Here is a 16,216-nt window from a genome sequence, read left to right on the forward strand (position 1 = left end):
TGGAGACAAGGGTTGTCTCCAAGCAGAGAAAGCAGGGAAGGGAGAGGGAAGTGAAAGGAATCTTTCTCCCTCTGTGATTTGATCTGTGCTTCCCCAGGAAAGTCTCTGGAAGGAGGAGGGGGGAACAGAGGGGTGTCTCGATTCACCGAATCAATCGAGTGGTGTCAGCGAGAAGGAAACCTACCCTAAGGGTTAGGGTGGGGGGAGAATACCTGCGGGTCCCCATCTTTGAACTCACAAGCTCAAAGTGGGGGTGAGACCCTAGGACAAGCATAATTTCTTTTTTTTCTCCGTAGTGCAGGAGAGTTCTAGTGTGCCACATCAGGTGCATTATGTTTCTTCAGTTTCTTTGGAAGCATCAGGTACTAGCCTTTGATGAAGAAAGGATATCACCAAGCTAGATAGAATTTACTAGATACTCAGTGATCATCTTTGCAATTTGATATGATTCCCAGGAAGGACATTTGATGACATTTAAGAGACTTCCACCTAAGGATTTTCCCATTAATAAGTTCTGCACAAATAGAGAGCAAGAATGAAGGAGCTAATTAAAATGAAGACTTACTTAACTTTTTTTATTTTAAATGTTTTGCTTGTTTTCCCTCTTGTTCTTTACTTTTTATCCATGTTTTATAAATATGAAAAGGTATCTTTGTTTGGTGGTATTCAGCAAACGAAACCAAGCCCTTGCCAACCCAAATAACTGTCAGTGTACCAATTATAAAATAAACAAATATGTTAAGATAAATATTATAATGTTGTAAAAGCCTTGTGAAATCCTCACTACAAACATCCCCTTTTAACACCAGGAAGATAGCAAAAACACCATTTGATGGCATCAGCAAGAAATAAAGATGAGGACACAGAAGAGAGAAACAATCAGATGACTTGTGAAAGTCACAGTCGTAAGCTACAAAGACGCTCAAATTATGGTACCATTTGCTTTATGCTTTCCTCTTTAAAACATATTTACACCTTTCTGGAAATCCTAATTCTGTGATGTATTGAGTCCTTCAACTGAAGCCAGGGTGTACTGATGGCTTTCAGTACTTCATAAGGTGGGTTTGCATTGTTGCTCCATGGCCTTGGTTCTGGAAATTTTTTTAGCCATCTGTCTAAACGTTACACTTCCTTAAAAACTGCCTCTTATTGTAAAATTAATATATTTGTGTGTTCTAATTCGTAATGAAGCAACATGTTAAAATATTTGTGAGGAGCATAGACTCATAGATTAATGCCAGAAGGAGCCATCATAAAATCGTAGGATTGGAAGGGAGCTTGAGAGGTGTTCTAGTCCAGTCCCCTGCGTGATCATGATCATCTAGTCTGGCCTCCTGCATGTTGCAGGCCACAGAACCTCACCCACCTATTCTTGTAGTAGGTCTGTAACCTCTTGCTGAGTTACTGAAGCCCTCAGGTCTTGATTTAGAGACGGCAAGTTGTAGTGAATCCACCGTTTATGCTAGTTCAAACCAGCAAGTGACCTGTGCCTCATGCTGCAGAGGAATTAAAAAATCCCCGAGGGTTTCTGTCATTCTGATCTGGGGAGAGATTCTTTCCAGTCCCCAAATATGATGATTAGTTAGACCCTGACCAGCCCCACCAGCCAGACACTTTGGAAAGAATACTCTATATTAACTGAGAGCTCTCTCCCTATAGTGTCCCATCTCTGGCCATTGGAGATTTCTATTACTCCATTTTTCAAAGTCATCTAAATATTCTTGTATGATATTCTGGTCCTTATCTGTATTGGCAATACCTCCCAACTTTGTGTCATCCAAAAATGTTATTCGTGCACACCCACTTTATGAGCCAATGTCATTAAAATGTGAAATAAGATTGGTCCCAAGGTGGATCCTTGAGGAGTTCTGCTAGTAACCTTCCTCCAGCCTGACAGTCACCTTTCGGCATGATCTGTTGTAGTTTCCCCTATCACCAGTTCTTTACCCACCTCTTGATTCTCATATTAATCCCCACCTTCTTTAATTTAACTAATAATTTTCCATGCGGAATGGTACCAAATGTCTTACTGAAATCCAGGTATATTACATCTACTGCAGTTCTTTTGCCTAGAAAATTGGTTATCTTCTCAAGGGAGATCATATTGGTCTAGCATGATCTACCTTTTGTAATACCATGTTGTATTTTATCTTTAATGTCCTTAACTACTTTCTCTTTCAAAATTTGTTCTAAGACCTTGCATTCTATTGAGGGCCTGTAGTTTCCCGGATCACTTTTTTCCACCTTTCTAAAATATAAGTATGTACTGTTGGAGATTGAAGAAGACTACTTTGAATGTTTACCTCTGGAAGATGGATCATGAAGATGCATCAAATAAAGTGAGTTCATATATAAATAATCATTATTATTATCATGTTATCTAATTATACTATCAGTACATTTAATGGAGCTTGTTTTTAAATGGGCCTTAAAACGGCCTCTAATGTTGAATCTGCAGTAAACTATGGATGCAAATGATAGATTATTGCTGTCTGTCTGATATGGTAATGCAATCAAGTAGCTAGATGGCCACATATTTTCATTTGCGCCTGCAACTGGTTATGGTTGCAAAATAAGAAGTAGGTTTTAAAATTTAGTCCAATATGTTTTAAAATTGTAAATGGTAAGATTAAAATGTGTTACTCTTAAACTCTTTTTTTTTAAATGGACAGATCGTAATTTTTGAGTCATTCAGATTTTGTTATTCCATGATATAAAAAGAACTTGCTTTCCAGACTTTGCTTTTAGAGAATCCATTTGTTTTGCTTTATATGTGTGCACATTGTTTATAGTTTGTCTAAATGTTGCTTTATTCATATTCTTGTTTGTCTGGCTCAGCCCCTCAATAAAGTCTAGAGAGATTGCTCAGCATTATTCAGGACCTGAGAAGCTTCTCTAGCTATATCCCACGTATGTGAGAGTTGTGCTAGTTGCCCAAGTTTACGCACATGCTGGTAATATTATGTAATGTATTGTAAAGGGTGAAAATTTGTTGTTTTCTGAACCCCTCAGATGTAATAAATATCTTTCAGTAGGGGGTGTTAATCTTGTAAAGGGCAGACTAGTAACACTATAATTTTAAATGAGAAACACATAATGTCTTTCTGTCTCATTTAAGTGATATGAAAATGTTATGTGTTCAATGGGTAGGTGTCTTGTGCCTGCAATAAAGCTTTCTCGAGTAGTTTCCCCAGATGGCCTCTAAAGAACAAAAGCTTGCAGGAAACATCAAAACGGATCACTTCACAATTGCACAATTCCAGTCTTGCTAATGGAAGCTAGAATGGAATTACAGTCTATGGGAACAGTATGTCATCCTGTTTACTCTGTTGTATAAAGCCACTGCACCAACACTGTGGTCTCTCCAGCTGGGTTTGTTAAATAAAAATGATCTTCATTCAGTTCAGCAAATTTCTTTTATTCTGCATTCATTGCTTTTCCCTCTTTTTGAAGTTTATTTTGACTTAATAGGTTATGATCTTATATTTCTAGGAGGCGGGAGTGAGCTACTTTGTGGTGTGGAACAGGAGCCCTTCTGTGAAACATGAAAGCTCTGGCTGATATTGAGTGGCCCAATTTTCTATTCAGCTCTGGTAATCCTGTTGAAGGGGACATGGGTAGGCTGAGAGGACTTCCTTGGCTCAAGTATAGCCATCCGCTGTTTCCCATTTTGTCCTTTTCCTCTGACTTATAAAAATACTTCTCAATAGACACCATTTTTTTTTGTCCTTGGAATGCAGCAGATTATTCCCAATGGCATGTTTTTTAAAAACAAACAAATAAACAAACAACAAAATATTAGAAAGGCTTTTCCACTCCCTAATCCCATTCTTACAAATTATTGCATGTGAATACTTGGTAAATCCCTGTGAAAGAGTTTGACACAAATAAAATAGAACATCAGGATTTCTATCCATTGGACAGACTGGATGAAAGTAGAAAAGGCAAGCTTTTGAGATTTACCTTGACAACTATTACATATGTCATCTAGCGCTTTGCGTGGGTGGGATGAAGTTCTTAGCTTACCTAAAACAAAGGCATCTCTGCATTCTGACCTGTTATGATATTATTGTGGGAGACAGCTGGATTTGTCCTGGCTCGCACACCGTGAAGAGAATGGTTCCCTAAGTGACGTGTGCGTCCCTGTGTGCAGGGGGCACTTTCACCTGCAGAAGTGGGGTATTTTGCTTCTGCAGCATGTTTCTCAGTCTCTTCTACCTCACAGAAGCCCCTCTGCAATGGCTCTACAAAGGGTATGGGTGAAGGGAGCCAGATGGGTTCCTGTAGATTCTCCCCTGCCCATACACATGGGAGAAAGCAACATCAATTAATACAGCCCAAACATGCCTGAGCTGCTTTATAGGGGAGCTCCAGGGACAGCCCCTGTAGAAGGCATGCTTCCAGGGCCACGCAGCAAAGCCGAGGCAATGAACAGCAGTGTAGTTATGTCCCTTGTCCTTTGAGGATCTTGCAGGATCTGTGGCCCAGTGGGGTGAAATCTTCATCTTATTTCAAGGAGTAGGGGAGGGCAGAACTACATTCACCTTTTCCCCCTCTCTATAGAATAACAAGAAGGAAACTTCATGAGTTGTAACTTCCAAAGTTTCCTGGTGCATGTTTGGATTATTTCCATGTTGGAACTGAGACTTCAGTTCCAATTTCAGAATCTCGGCTGAGGCATAAGCCAGCAAGTATACAGTTTTACTTGGAAATTCCAGGCTAAAGTTAGGGAAATCATTGTTTTACTTGTAAAGGGAGAAGATTTGATTCATAGTCTTTGAGAGGCAGTAAGCGTGGAACCCCAAGATGACACTTGTACAGCGTATAAGGTGCACATTATTATATCTTTAGAAGCAAAAATGTTCATAATTACAAGTATCTTTGCCTTTTTGTATGCAGCTTTCTATCATGCATTGTTCAAATGGGAATGGGATTTTAACTGTTTATGCCTAATTCCCATTTATTTCTGTTGCTGACTGGGAAAAAATGTAGAAAAAGTTGGAACATTTTCCACCTGCTTTGAGAACTGCAAGCAGAAAGAGTACAGCATGTGAGAATTTAGACAGTTAGCATTACTATAAATAGATCCACAGTACAGTATGCCTCAGATTTTATCAAAAGTAGCAAGCACTATATACTGATAATGGAATTTTGGTTTGTTTGCCTAAAACCACTCTTTCCAACGCGCCAATCTGCAAAGAAAACGTTATTTTCAGTAATGTGGGTATACAATTTTCACCTGCAAGGAACTTCCCCTTTCTTCAAAGTGGCTAAATAAATGTTGCTTTTGAGAATGTGCCTCCTGCAGTTGGCTTGTAGTTTTCACTTGGGTGACCGAGCGCTTCATTAAGTAGACAGTGGTTGTAATGAGTCATTTTGTGACTTTTAGTGTCCTTGATGTCAAACTTTGGACTAGGAAAATGGAGAGCCTAGATCTGTTGAGGAATTGTTTGGTGTGCAAATGGGAACTAAAGAGAAGAGACCCCAGACTGCTGCCTTGTCTTCACTCCTTTTGTAAGGACTGTCTTCCAGATTTGATTCAAGGATACAATTACACTCCCACTGAGCGTGAAGTTATGTATGAAGGTAACATTTCATGTACAATTTTGTACGTCTTAGGCACTTTATAATGCAATAGTGTAATAAGCAGATTGAGAAGCACTTTTTTACTCAATTATTCTTTAAAATATGTTGTAAAGGAATTACTAGGAGACTTAAAATTACAAATGAGAAAGAGGTGGGTGGGGTACCTTCTCCCCTACATGAACATTTTTGGGAAAAACAAAATCTATTAGAGACAAATTAAATACTTTGGGAAAATGTTTAAACTTACATAATCAGTTTGTTTTTAATTAATTGTTTTAAACCGGTGTTAACATCCTGGCTGTTTGTTTTACAAAAAAGTATTGTAAGGTAACTGTTAGGCTATAACTTCTTTACACAGTTCTTTGAATACAATGGCACTTTCTCAGGTAATTTTTTTCCCATAGAAAAATATAGAATAGATTTTGAGATCTGAATCTGGTCCTTCACTTCTATTGAAGGTCATTGTAACTGGAATTGCAGTGTATATATTCTGGTGCACTTTTGCACTTCCATTTTACATCACTGCATCTCAGGTTCATCATAAGCAGATTCCACTATATACTGTAATTATCATCTTGACTCCATCAGTTTTTAACTAAACTAAGTAAGCTTAGTGCACTTTAGTTGCAAAGACAAGGATTTCGTGAATCTGGCTCTGTTGAGCATGAAGTGGTGGTTAGAGTTTTTAGTAGTTATTTTTAAAATAAATGCACAGGTGTTTCTGAATTGTAGAACGAGACACGTGCAATCAGAAATGGATATGGTAATACGCCAAACTAGAACCTAGCTTGTTGAAGTCAGTCATTTTTTTACTGAGAAAACATTAACACTGTAAGAAAAAAAATCCTATTAATTTTTAACAGTTCCAGAGCAGTTATGTTAGAAACCTGTAGGCAGACGTGGTCCCTGCTGTGAAGAGCTGACAATCTGAATTGGATAGATAACACAAACCCAAATGGTTCAGATGTGAGAGTGGCTGGCCGGAAACAGCACTAGGAAAGCAGATCATTGTTGAAAGGCTAAGTGGAAGAAATATTGGAGGAGGAAAGAGAACTCACTTAGCACAGTGGAAGAAGGAGGCTATTCATGTGCAGTAAAAAAGGTAAAAAACTAGAGTAAGAGAATGAGGCACAGGTAGCTGAACAGTCACTTCAAACAAATTATAAAAGGGGAACCATTAACTGTCCTCTGGTTTTTCTACATACCACAGTTGTATCTAAGCCCTCTGATGGCTTTTTATGATCAGTTCCAGGAGAACTAGGTTCTCTTTTCAACTCAGCCTCTGATTTACTAGTGCCTAACTGGATGTAGTCTAGTTTGAAAATGTTGGCCTCAACCTCTGTGTATCAGTTTCCCCCAAATATGGAATGGAGATGATGATGATTCTTGCCATTGTAAAGCCCTTTGTCATCCTTGGATACATTGGATTTAGCTATGATGATGATTAATTATATTTTTAAAATATTATACGTTTTTTAATGGTTGCCTGTGGCGTGGATCAGGAATTATTTACATGCAGCACTAGTGGACCTGAACATTCTAATTGAGCACCCAGGAAACAAAGTTTTGCCAAAAGCTGCAATGCGCTGCTTCCCACCTTGGCTTGTTACAGATCTGGAGCAATTATGGGTACGAGCCAGACAGGAGAAATAGCAGAGAAAAGAACCAATCAATAGTGATAACCCAATAAACTTAAGGAAGACACCAAGTGCAAACCTCTAATTAATATCTGAGCAACATGAGCAGCAAAGAAAACACATCGGTGTCTTACTTAAATCAGTGGCTGAAAATGCTGGTAAAGGCTTGTCTGAACTACAAAATGTTGTTGTGTTTCACAAAACGTTACTGTGCTTGAACACATTTGTAGAGAATTAAATTAGCTATGTGATGCTGACCATGACTGTATTATAGACCCAGATAAATCATTGAATCAGTTAGGTGACGTGATGCTAAACATGATTTGTTCTAGTATGTCCTGAGCACAAAATTGTCATCAGCACCAAGTCAGCTAACTCAATTCTTCACAAGTCTTTTCAGATTCGGTAACACTTTATCAACAAGCCCTAAATGCAATCAAATGCAAAGCGAGGGGGAAATCTAGTACATTCCAAATGAAGGCAATCTAAGATAAAACAAAGCCCTTAGCTACAGAGATGTATTTTAATCCCTGTCTTTCAGTACAATAGTACAAATTATGAGATAGCAGAATTAAGCCATCTCTTCCCATTTCAATTGTCTTTGTGATGCATCTAGGATTGCTGCAAAGATGGATTTAAAGTGCACCGGGTAAGTTACTTAATGGCGGTTGAGGTTGTGAAGAAAGTACAAGTTAAGCTGCATCTCAACGTTCTTGCTCAGGAAGAGGTGTTAGGTGTTATCTGAGATAACTTGAACTCTCTGGGGAAACTGGGAGTACCCTACACTTGATTTGTGAGAGCTGGTGGTTTAAAAACAGTGGAACTTAAAGTCAGTGAGTCTCATCTGAGGACAGCTCCGACAAGATGACGTTAAAGTAAATTATCTTCGCAGGTTTGGTGACTAAACGTTTTATTGTAATAGGAGGCCTAGGAAATCAGTGGGAGTTAGTGGTTTGACTCTCATTTACTTTTTCTGCAATTCAGTGTATGTTTTCCAATCTTTTTACATGTTAAATAGTATGGGACACTTGTGTAGCTGCATAGGATGAATGTGTTTAGTGTTTGGGAAAGTGTTACATTCAAAGGACAGATTTGGGTGGGAACAGGTGGTATTCCCACAATAAAAAAGCAGGCTATGCCTGCAAAGTAAGCTCTACGTACATGAGAAGCCACCCACAGTAGATTGTACAGATGTTTAAAATTTGCTCAGGCATGCTGTCTGGTCTCCTTGGGCTTGGCTGCCCCTCACTGGAATCCGAATGCATCCATGGTTTCTGCTGGGCGGTTCCTTGTGTTTAGCTTTTCGTCCTTGAAAAAGCTCCCTTGTGGTACCAGTATATTGTGCAGTTCTTCATCATATAATCCTCCCTCTCCTGTCTTACATACTTTGCTGAGAAATAAAATTAACAATTTTTATTAAAAATGTTGTATCATTAGGTATCTGAGTTAGCACCCTTTGAGATGAGTTATGATATCAGGTTCTGCAACATAGGTAGATGTGTGTGTGTCAGTTACACTCAGGTCATGTTTTCAAGGTTAAATTAGCAACCATAACAGCTAGAAACTTTTTTTTTGTTAATGAAAACTTAGATTCTGAACCATAAGAAGGCAGCATGAAAAAGGTGCTGACACACCATGCCAGAATGTACTGATTGAGTTTAAGCCCTGGTTACATTTCTGTTTTGTGCGTTTAGGCAAGCTGTTTATTTCCATTTGTAAAATGAGAGTGATACTTACCCACCTCTGTAAAGTGCTTTGAAATGAATGGATGAAAAGCCTTATAGAAGTTGAAATTTTCAATAATAATTTTTATTATTAAATCTTTGTTTGAATTGATCCTGTGGAATGACTTTTATTTTCTGTGAAACCATGCAGATAAATTGTACATGGTACCATTGGGTTTCCATGACTTGTATAATAATATTCATGGCAAAACCACTACAGAGCTAGCCTACAAATTGTACTCCTGTGGGCATTCTGTGCCAAAAAATAAAAAATTCTGTGCACAATGTTTTAAAATTCTGCAAAATTTTGCACATTTTATTTATCTCAATAACACTACATAATCACGTCAGTTTCAGTTATTTTGGTAATATATTTCAAAATACCTGTCAGCAAGTATGTCTGTAACAATACAGACACGCACAGTTTTCCCCCCAGGAGCAGAGAGTTAAAGAAACCCCTATGACAACCCATTTCCTGTTTCTCTGTCCTCTTCTTCCCCCTTCCGAGCCCAGACAAGGGGCCAGACACCCACAACCTCTCACCCACCCCCAGAGCCCAGCTGCAGGGTGCCCCCCAGCCAATACACTGAACCTCCTTCCCCCGAGCCCAGCCGTGGGTTCCTTCTAGCCCAGATGCCCTTCCCCTTTCCCCCCAGAGCCCAGCAGCAGGGTTTTCCCTTGCCCAAATACCCACACCCTTCCCCCCCAGATCCCAGATGTGGCTCCTTCCCAGCCCAGGCACTCACTCCTCTCCCCACCAGAGCCCAGGGATCCAGAGGGAGAAACAGCCTGATGCTTGGTCCCAGGCTTGCATGGAGTTTCCTGCACGCAGCCCTCTCCTTCCCTCAGGGTGTGCTAGCAACTGCAGCTGTCAGGAACCCTTTAGCTCCCTCCTCCTCCCCCTAGCAGTGTCTGTGCGAGCTTGGCTGTCTGGGTCCAGCGGCCTATTGTGTCGGCCAGCAGCACTGCAGCCCGTTTCTGTGGGGGAAAGGAAATTCTGCATGCACAATGTTAATTTCTTCAAAATTCTGCATTGTGCAGTGGCACAGAATTCCCCCAGGAATAAAATTGAAATGAATAAGTCAGAACTACCCACCGATGGACACTCTTCCCTCTGTAAGACAGGACCCAATATCCAGACTCAAAAATGACAAGAAAATACAAACTAAAGGTCAAGTATTGAAGAACTGCAAACTGAACTCAACTAAAGCAGACCTTTAGACGGAGGCAACATGACTGCTGTTGAAAATATACAATTGTCTTTAGCTGGAAGAGCAGATATTATGTAGCAGCCCTACCATATAATCCCTACTTGTGAAATTTTATAGGTAATTGGTCAAAGGCATAAAAAATTTGCCTAACTGATGATCACATTAGCATTCATGTATTCTGAGCTGTCTTTAATGAGATGTATTGTTCTTTATTAAACAAGTTAATCACTCTGTCTCCTTTTACTCTGCACTCACTTTCAATATGAAGGTGTGGCTTGTGGAGACTACAGGTCCCAGCATGCAATATTCCATGTTGATTTAAGCATTCTTTTGGATTGTATTAACATGTGGGTGTCTGTACAGCTCTTTAAGACGCATTTGGGCTATTAACTTCAATTTGGCCTGTGTTATAGCAGCCAGATTATGAGAGCAACAAATAATCTTGTTTTGACGCAATATCACATAGTGCAAATGATGCAATATATTACACCTGTTCATTCTGAAAGAGAATACTCATTTGTTTTAATTAGATATTCACAAAGAGGTTTTGATCAAGCACAAAATATGAATTGTTTCAAAAGAGGGAGGGAAGAAAACCTCATCATGAAGCATGGAAAAGCATCTCTGCTGTACACAGGCTTCTAATTTGGTCCATTTAAATACATTTTGGGGAATTTGGCTCATCTCACTCTGTGGTTCAGCTGCCAGACCCAAAAGGCAAGCAAAGCAGTTGGGTTTTGTTAGATAAATATGAACCTGTAAAATAGGGGGAGTTTTCTTTAAAACTGTTTCCTATAGCCTATAATTGGGTCTCTAAGGAAACCATGAACCATGCCAGCAGCTCTGAGCATTAGCTAATGATCTCTGAGAATAATTATCCTGGTATTTGTTGGTGGAAAGAGAGTAAGGCAAGAAGCGCAATGTCTGGACAGCAGGTAGAAATGTGATGTACATGATACGCCTGCTACCTGTTTCTTTATGATGATCAGCAATTTTTAGAACAATCATAGATTAATTGCCTGTACCGATTTATTAAGCAGACACTTGAGCTGAGCTTTTCTTGTGTTTAAAGCCTGATTTAGGGTTGGAGCTGGAGGGCCTTGAAACAAAACTGTAAGTTGAGTCCTGTGATACTCAGTTTAGAAGTGGTGGATCTATAGTTTAAAATCAGCCAAGGTCTCTATTCTTGGTGAGGAGATATAGACGTCACCAGTTATCCATGCCTCTGTTATCTACAGATTGGATTACTGCAATTGACTGTATTTGGAGCAAAATTTGAAGGGCACTTGGACACATCAGCTCTTTATACATGGGTATTTATCTCAGGGAGCATGTGGCACTTGTGGTCAAGAGACTACACTGGCCTCCAATTAATCTCTGGGTCCAATTCAGGGTGTCGGTTTTGATTCATAAAATTCATTATGGTGTAGGTCCTGTGTACCTTGGAGACCTCTCTCTCCTTATATTTTATCCTGGCTATTGAGATCCACTGGGTAACTTGATTTGTATATCTGAGGTTCCCTCTCCATGTGATGTGTCAGAGTCCATGTTTGTTGACCTCCAGGACATACTCCAAGGCCTATGTGTCACCTATGGCAAGGGGTGTGTGTGTTTGAATGGGATTTAGAATTTGGTATTGTTTGTCTGAATTCTGATTTTTAAAACTCCATATGTGGGATTTAGATATCCAGTTTAGGTGTTTGTGTTTGAATATTGAGCCCACTGACTCTTACTTTCCTGGGTTCATTAATGTGAATGTTTTGTGCACCTGCAATTTGGCTACCATTGCTGAGGTGAGTGACATAACTGACTTGAATTTGCAGGATCTGAAAAAGGAGCAAACATCAGTTTGGCAAAGTGAGAGCACTACTAAGTCTGAAGAGAGGTGTTTTTATAACTCCAGTGTGTGCACGCATTGTGCCTTCTTAATAGTAGCTTCCACTGTGCTTTTCTTCATGCTCTGTAGTACACCATGAAGGAATGATGGAGCAGTTTCAAGGCTGCAGCAGTGGTGTTATTCCTTCATGTACATCATCTGAAGAAGACTTTTCTGGGAATGACTTCAAAACACAGTGGCCCTCACTGGTCTTGTGGTGCCTGCTAGTAGGTCAGATATATTGAGAAATAGCTATGAGTGCATGTATCTGAAATTTCAGTGTTGGCTTATTAGGTGGCCTATCTCACAACTCATGAAGAAATTGGATTCAAGTCCAATCTTAGGATCCTTGTTGGCCTCCCTGAAGTTATTATCCTCTGTGACATCATAATCCGCTGCACATCAATGAATTGTGATGTCATAAGTAGATTAATTATTTCAACTGATTAGTAAACAGGAGGGGCTAATTAACTCCGAGGAACATTTGCATAAAATTATGATCTTTTTCCTATCTCCTTGCCAAAGCAAATTACATATAAACAATATGGGGATCTCAGCAACCCTTTACCCATGAAAGAGATTCAGCTTCTGTTTCTAGAAGTTTTGGTAGAAATAGTGGGCCTGATTCAGATATAGTGATTGCACTAGAGTTGAATTTGGCTCCTGATCTCTTGATATGCAGAGTCTGTTGTTTGAATCTTATAATTCTGTGTTGGATTACTATTTAGATACAGCGATTGCATCATTCTTCATACGTATAAACAGTGAGTCTCTAGGGCAATGCTTTCCTTCACCAACGATGCCGTAATAATGATACATTTAAATGAGCTGTCTGTAAAGTACAAGTTCCTGAAACAAGTGAACCTTGTTGTTTATAGGTACTGTTGAGAGATGAAGTGTAGAAAGATTTGTAGGGAACAGTCTGCAGAGGGTACCCTGAGAGTGAATGGCTTTGTGATATTCATTTAGCTGAAGCAGAGAGACTCTTATTTCTTTCCTTCTGAGCACCTGTTAAAAGTTACTCTGAGCTTTGAAAGATAATCCAACAAGAAAGAGAGTGGATGCTGTTATTGTCTTATTGTGTGATCTGTATTTCAACACTTCTGGAAAAATACAGCCAAGAAAACTTTAAAAAGGCCTAAAAGCATCTCAGGTGAGAGCAAAAAAGAAACTGGGAGGAAAATAAGGTGGATCTTGGGTGTGTGCCTTCTAATAACCCATCTCTTATCCTGACCTTGCTACTTTGTGAATGTTTCTTGGGAATGAAGAAGGGAAAGCAGTTCCAGATGCTAAGCAGAAAGGTCTAGTCACTTTCTTTCATCATCAAATGATACTCTACAGAAAAGGCTGTTGCTAGGGGGTACTAGGTATGCACTTCTGCTTAATAACAACCTATTTCCTGAGGTAAGTGACTTTGATTTGTGTATCTTTTGAGGTGACTGTTTATCCAGAGGACAGGTAAGCAAACATGAGTTTCCTTGTTTCTTTTTTTATTTAAGAAAACAGTGTTTTAGCAGCAATCTACATTTTAAGTATAAGCTTTGCAGCAATATTTAGCATAAGCACTTTATATTAATACTCTTGGAGCAGTTGTTACTTGTCTCGCTGTTTGCAAAAGTACATACAGGCTATTTGTGCAGCTTGCTTAATTTAATTATGATTAGTTTGGATAACCATTCTATAGTGTATTTTTAATGTCAAGAATATTGTTAGGCTTTTGTAGGATGCATATGAGGAGTGTGTTGAACATTTCTACAGTGTACTTTTTAATATATATAAAAAGTATCACAAGTGAAATCCCATTATTTGAACTGAACTCATTCAGCAAGATGCAAATATGTTTATCGTGAAGGAATAAAAATCTTAATCATGAATTTCAAGAATAGCCCATGATCTATTAGGGAGATATTTAGCCCATTAGCAATGCATAATGACAGCTGCCTAAGTAGAAGAATGTCCTCCATACAGTATTGCCATGTATCTAGAATTTTCCAAGTAATTTCTTTTAGTTGTTGTTCCTTCGACTCCTGACTTTTCTTGGTATTCTTCACACTGAGGACTTGAGAGTTAGAAGCATCTCAGAAGTGTATCTAAGAGAGCTTCATGTTTGGAGGTCATGGTAACTTAACCCTTGTTTAGCCAGATGTTTCAGATATAGTCCAAGACATTTAGATGGTCAGAGTTCACCCACATTTGAATGCATGTCAGTAATAAAGATCCTAATATCAGGTTTGGTATCTGGGGCCATGTTCTGCGCTGATTCACATTCCATGCAACTGCACTGACTTCACTGTGATGGATGGGGTATAAAATCTGGGTACTATAGTGCCTAGTGCTTCAATTTTAGATATCCAGTGATTTAAATTAGAAGAAACTTTCTCTGCATCAGACAATCTGATTGTTCCAAATTTACTAATGTGACTGCATTTCTCAAAATAAATGAGGCTCCTGAACAGTCATGAGGACTGTTATTTTTAAGAGTAGAAAGATGCTGAAATATTTCTTTTAAACATTACTCTTTTATAGGAGTCAGAATTAAATACTATTTATATTTTGCATTTCCCTGGTCTCTGGCAGATAAGCACAAATTAAAATTCATGTTAACCTACCTGAGGCCACAAGCACCCTATGAAGTGAAAGTGAATAGATATAATTTCTATTATAAAATATTTGTGCTAACTGCATAATATTGTAACGTAGCAAAAATGCATGATTGCAGTATTAACCCATTTTACAGTATGTGACAGATCTGCATAAAATGGCCCTTGACATGGAAATACCTTAAGCACTGCTTTTGCTAGCCAGCCAATAAAAATTCCAGTGTGTCATGTATAGTCCAGGGTATGAACCACCATAACATCCAAGTGGAATAATGACTTTGGGAGCAGCTGTCATTAAACTCCGTGCATTTTCCCATTTCCAGAAACTGCTGTACTGACTGACTGAGTCACTGTGAGAAGCATTCTGTAGCCCTAAGCCACTGTCTTGCCAACTGTTTAAGGCATGAATACAGTCTAGAACAGTGACTCTCAACCTACATACCATTGTGGGCCATATATGCAGTTCTCTGTGTTATGTGGGCCGCATCCACACAATATTTATACTACCTGTATGGCCCTGAGGATGTCACATGGGCTGCACCTGTGTGCTGCTTTGGCTGAGGGCTGAGAACCACTGGTTTGGAGTTTAGTTTTTACACTGATTGGGCTGCAGTATTATGTGTGTAAGAAACTGGTCCAAAGTCTCCAAGGGCCAGATTCAATTCATAGAAAGATTCCCATTGACTAGAATAGTATCAGAGCAGGACCCATGTGTCTTTTAAAAAAATACCTGCAAAGTACACTTTTGTTCCAAATTGATTAATAAATGTTTATTTGCTTCTTCACTCATGTTGCTGTTGCTAAAAAAAAATGTGGCAGATGCCATATAAAGACCTCACATGGGCATCTTGAAAGCTAACTCTGAGCCTAGGAACCGCCCACACTGCAGTTCACAGGTGTTCCCCACCTGCACCAATGATAATGGCCTGTGAGGGCTGTGGTAATGGCATTGTACCCATAGTGTAGATTGCGTTAGGTATGCCTGTGCACCTGTTATATTTGCACATATCTCTAGAGAGCAGAGTTGTTAATGGTTCACGTAAAAGGCGCACAGAGAAATGTTATTTCTGGTAAGCAGGGAAAGATTTCACTGTCACAGATAGGACAATATCATTTTGACATACTGCCTTGGTGCTAAGGCAATTAGCTACAATTGTCATAGATAAATAGATAGAACATGAAATAAGATAATGTAACTAATAGCCAAAATAGCAAAACAAGGACAGTGCTATGGAACTAGGATGTTGTGAAATGTTATGTTTTAAATATGTGTGGAAATATAATGATATTTTGTCTTTTAAATTACAATCTTTTTTTAAAGTGAGTATTTAATTTTCAGACAAAACCCGGCCCCAGGCCATGTGAAGAGGATAACTGTGTTTGTAATAGTTCTGTGGAAAGAATGATTAGTAACTGACTTTTGGGTCCATTCTTCCCATGATATAAATGGGGGATTTTCATACAGATGTTCCCACAAACATCAAAAGAGGGTACCCTTTATTTCTGATAGCCATTGGTCCTCCTTTAACATTGTATACGGAGAATGCCAGTCATTAGGCAGTTTAGTAAGTTTTGCTGCTGT

General features: G+C 39.1%; 1 protein-coding gene across 6 annotated transcripts in view; it reads left to right on the forward strand.

Moving 5' to 3' along the window:
- Positions 1 to 16,216, forward strand: part of TRIM66 (tripartite motif containing 66) — an 86,371-nt gene that overhangs the window by 9,649 nt on the left and 60,506 nt on the right. Inside the window, exons 1-4 of one of the 6 annotated variants that reach the window (XM_039538823.1) lie at positions 827 to 932; positions 2,195 to 2,339; positions 3,493 to 3,617; positions 5,390 to 5,586. The exons of 1 other annotated variant lie outside the window; for it this stretch is intronic. In XM_039538823.1, the coding sequence (XP_039394757.1) occupies positions 5,421 to 5,586 (166 nt within the window). In that variant the 5' untranslated portion in view covers positions 827 to 932; positions 2,195 to 2,339; positions 3,493 to 3,617; positions 5,390 to 5,420. Of the gene's footprint in view, positions 1 to 826; positions 933 to 2,194; positions 2,340 to 3,492; positions 3,618 to 5,321; positions 5,587 to 6,449; positions 6,689 to 16,216 lie in introns of those variants that run through there. 4 more of the 6 variants (XM_039538824.1, XM_039538825.1, XM_039538827.1 and 1 more) reach the window with 4 other exon arrangements.

The sequence above is a fragment of the Mauremys reevesii genome, linkage group 4 (assembly GCF_016161935.1).
Source record: "Mauremys reevesii isolate NIE-2019 linkage group 4, ASM1616193v1, whole genome shotgun sequence".
In the NCBI taxonomy this organism is placed as follows: Eukaryota; Metazoa; Chordata; order Testudines; family Geoemydidae; genus Mauremys; species Mauremys reevesii.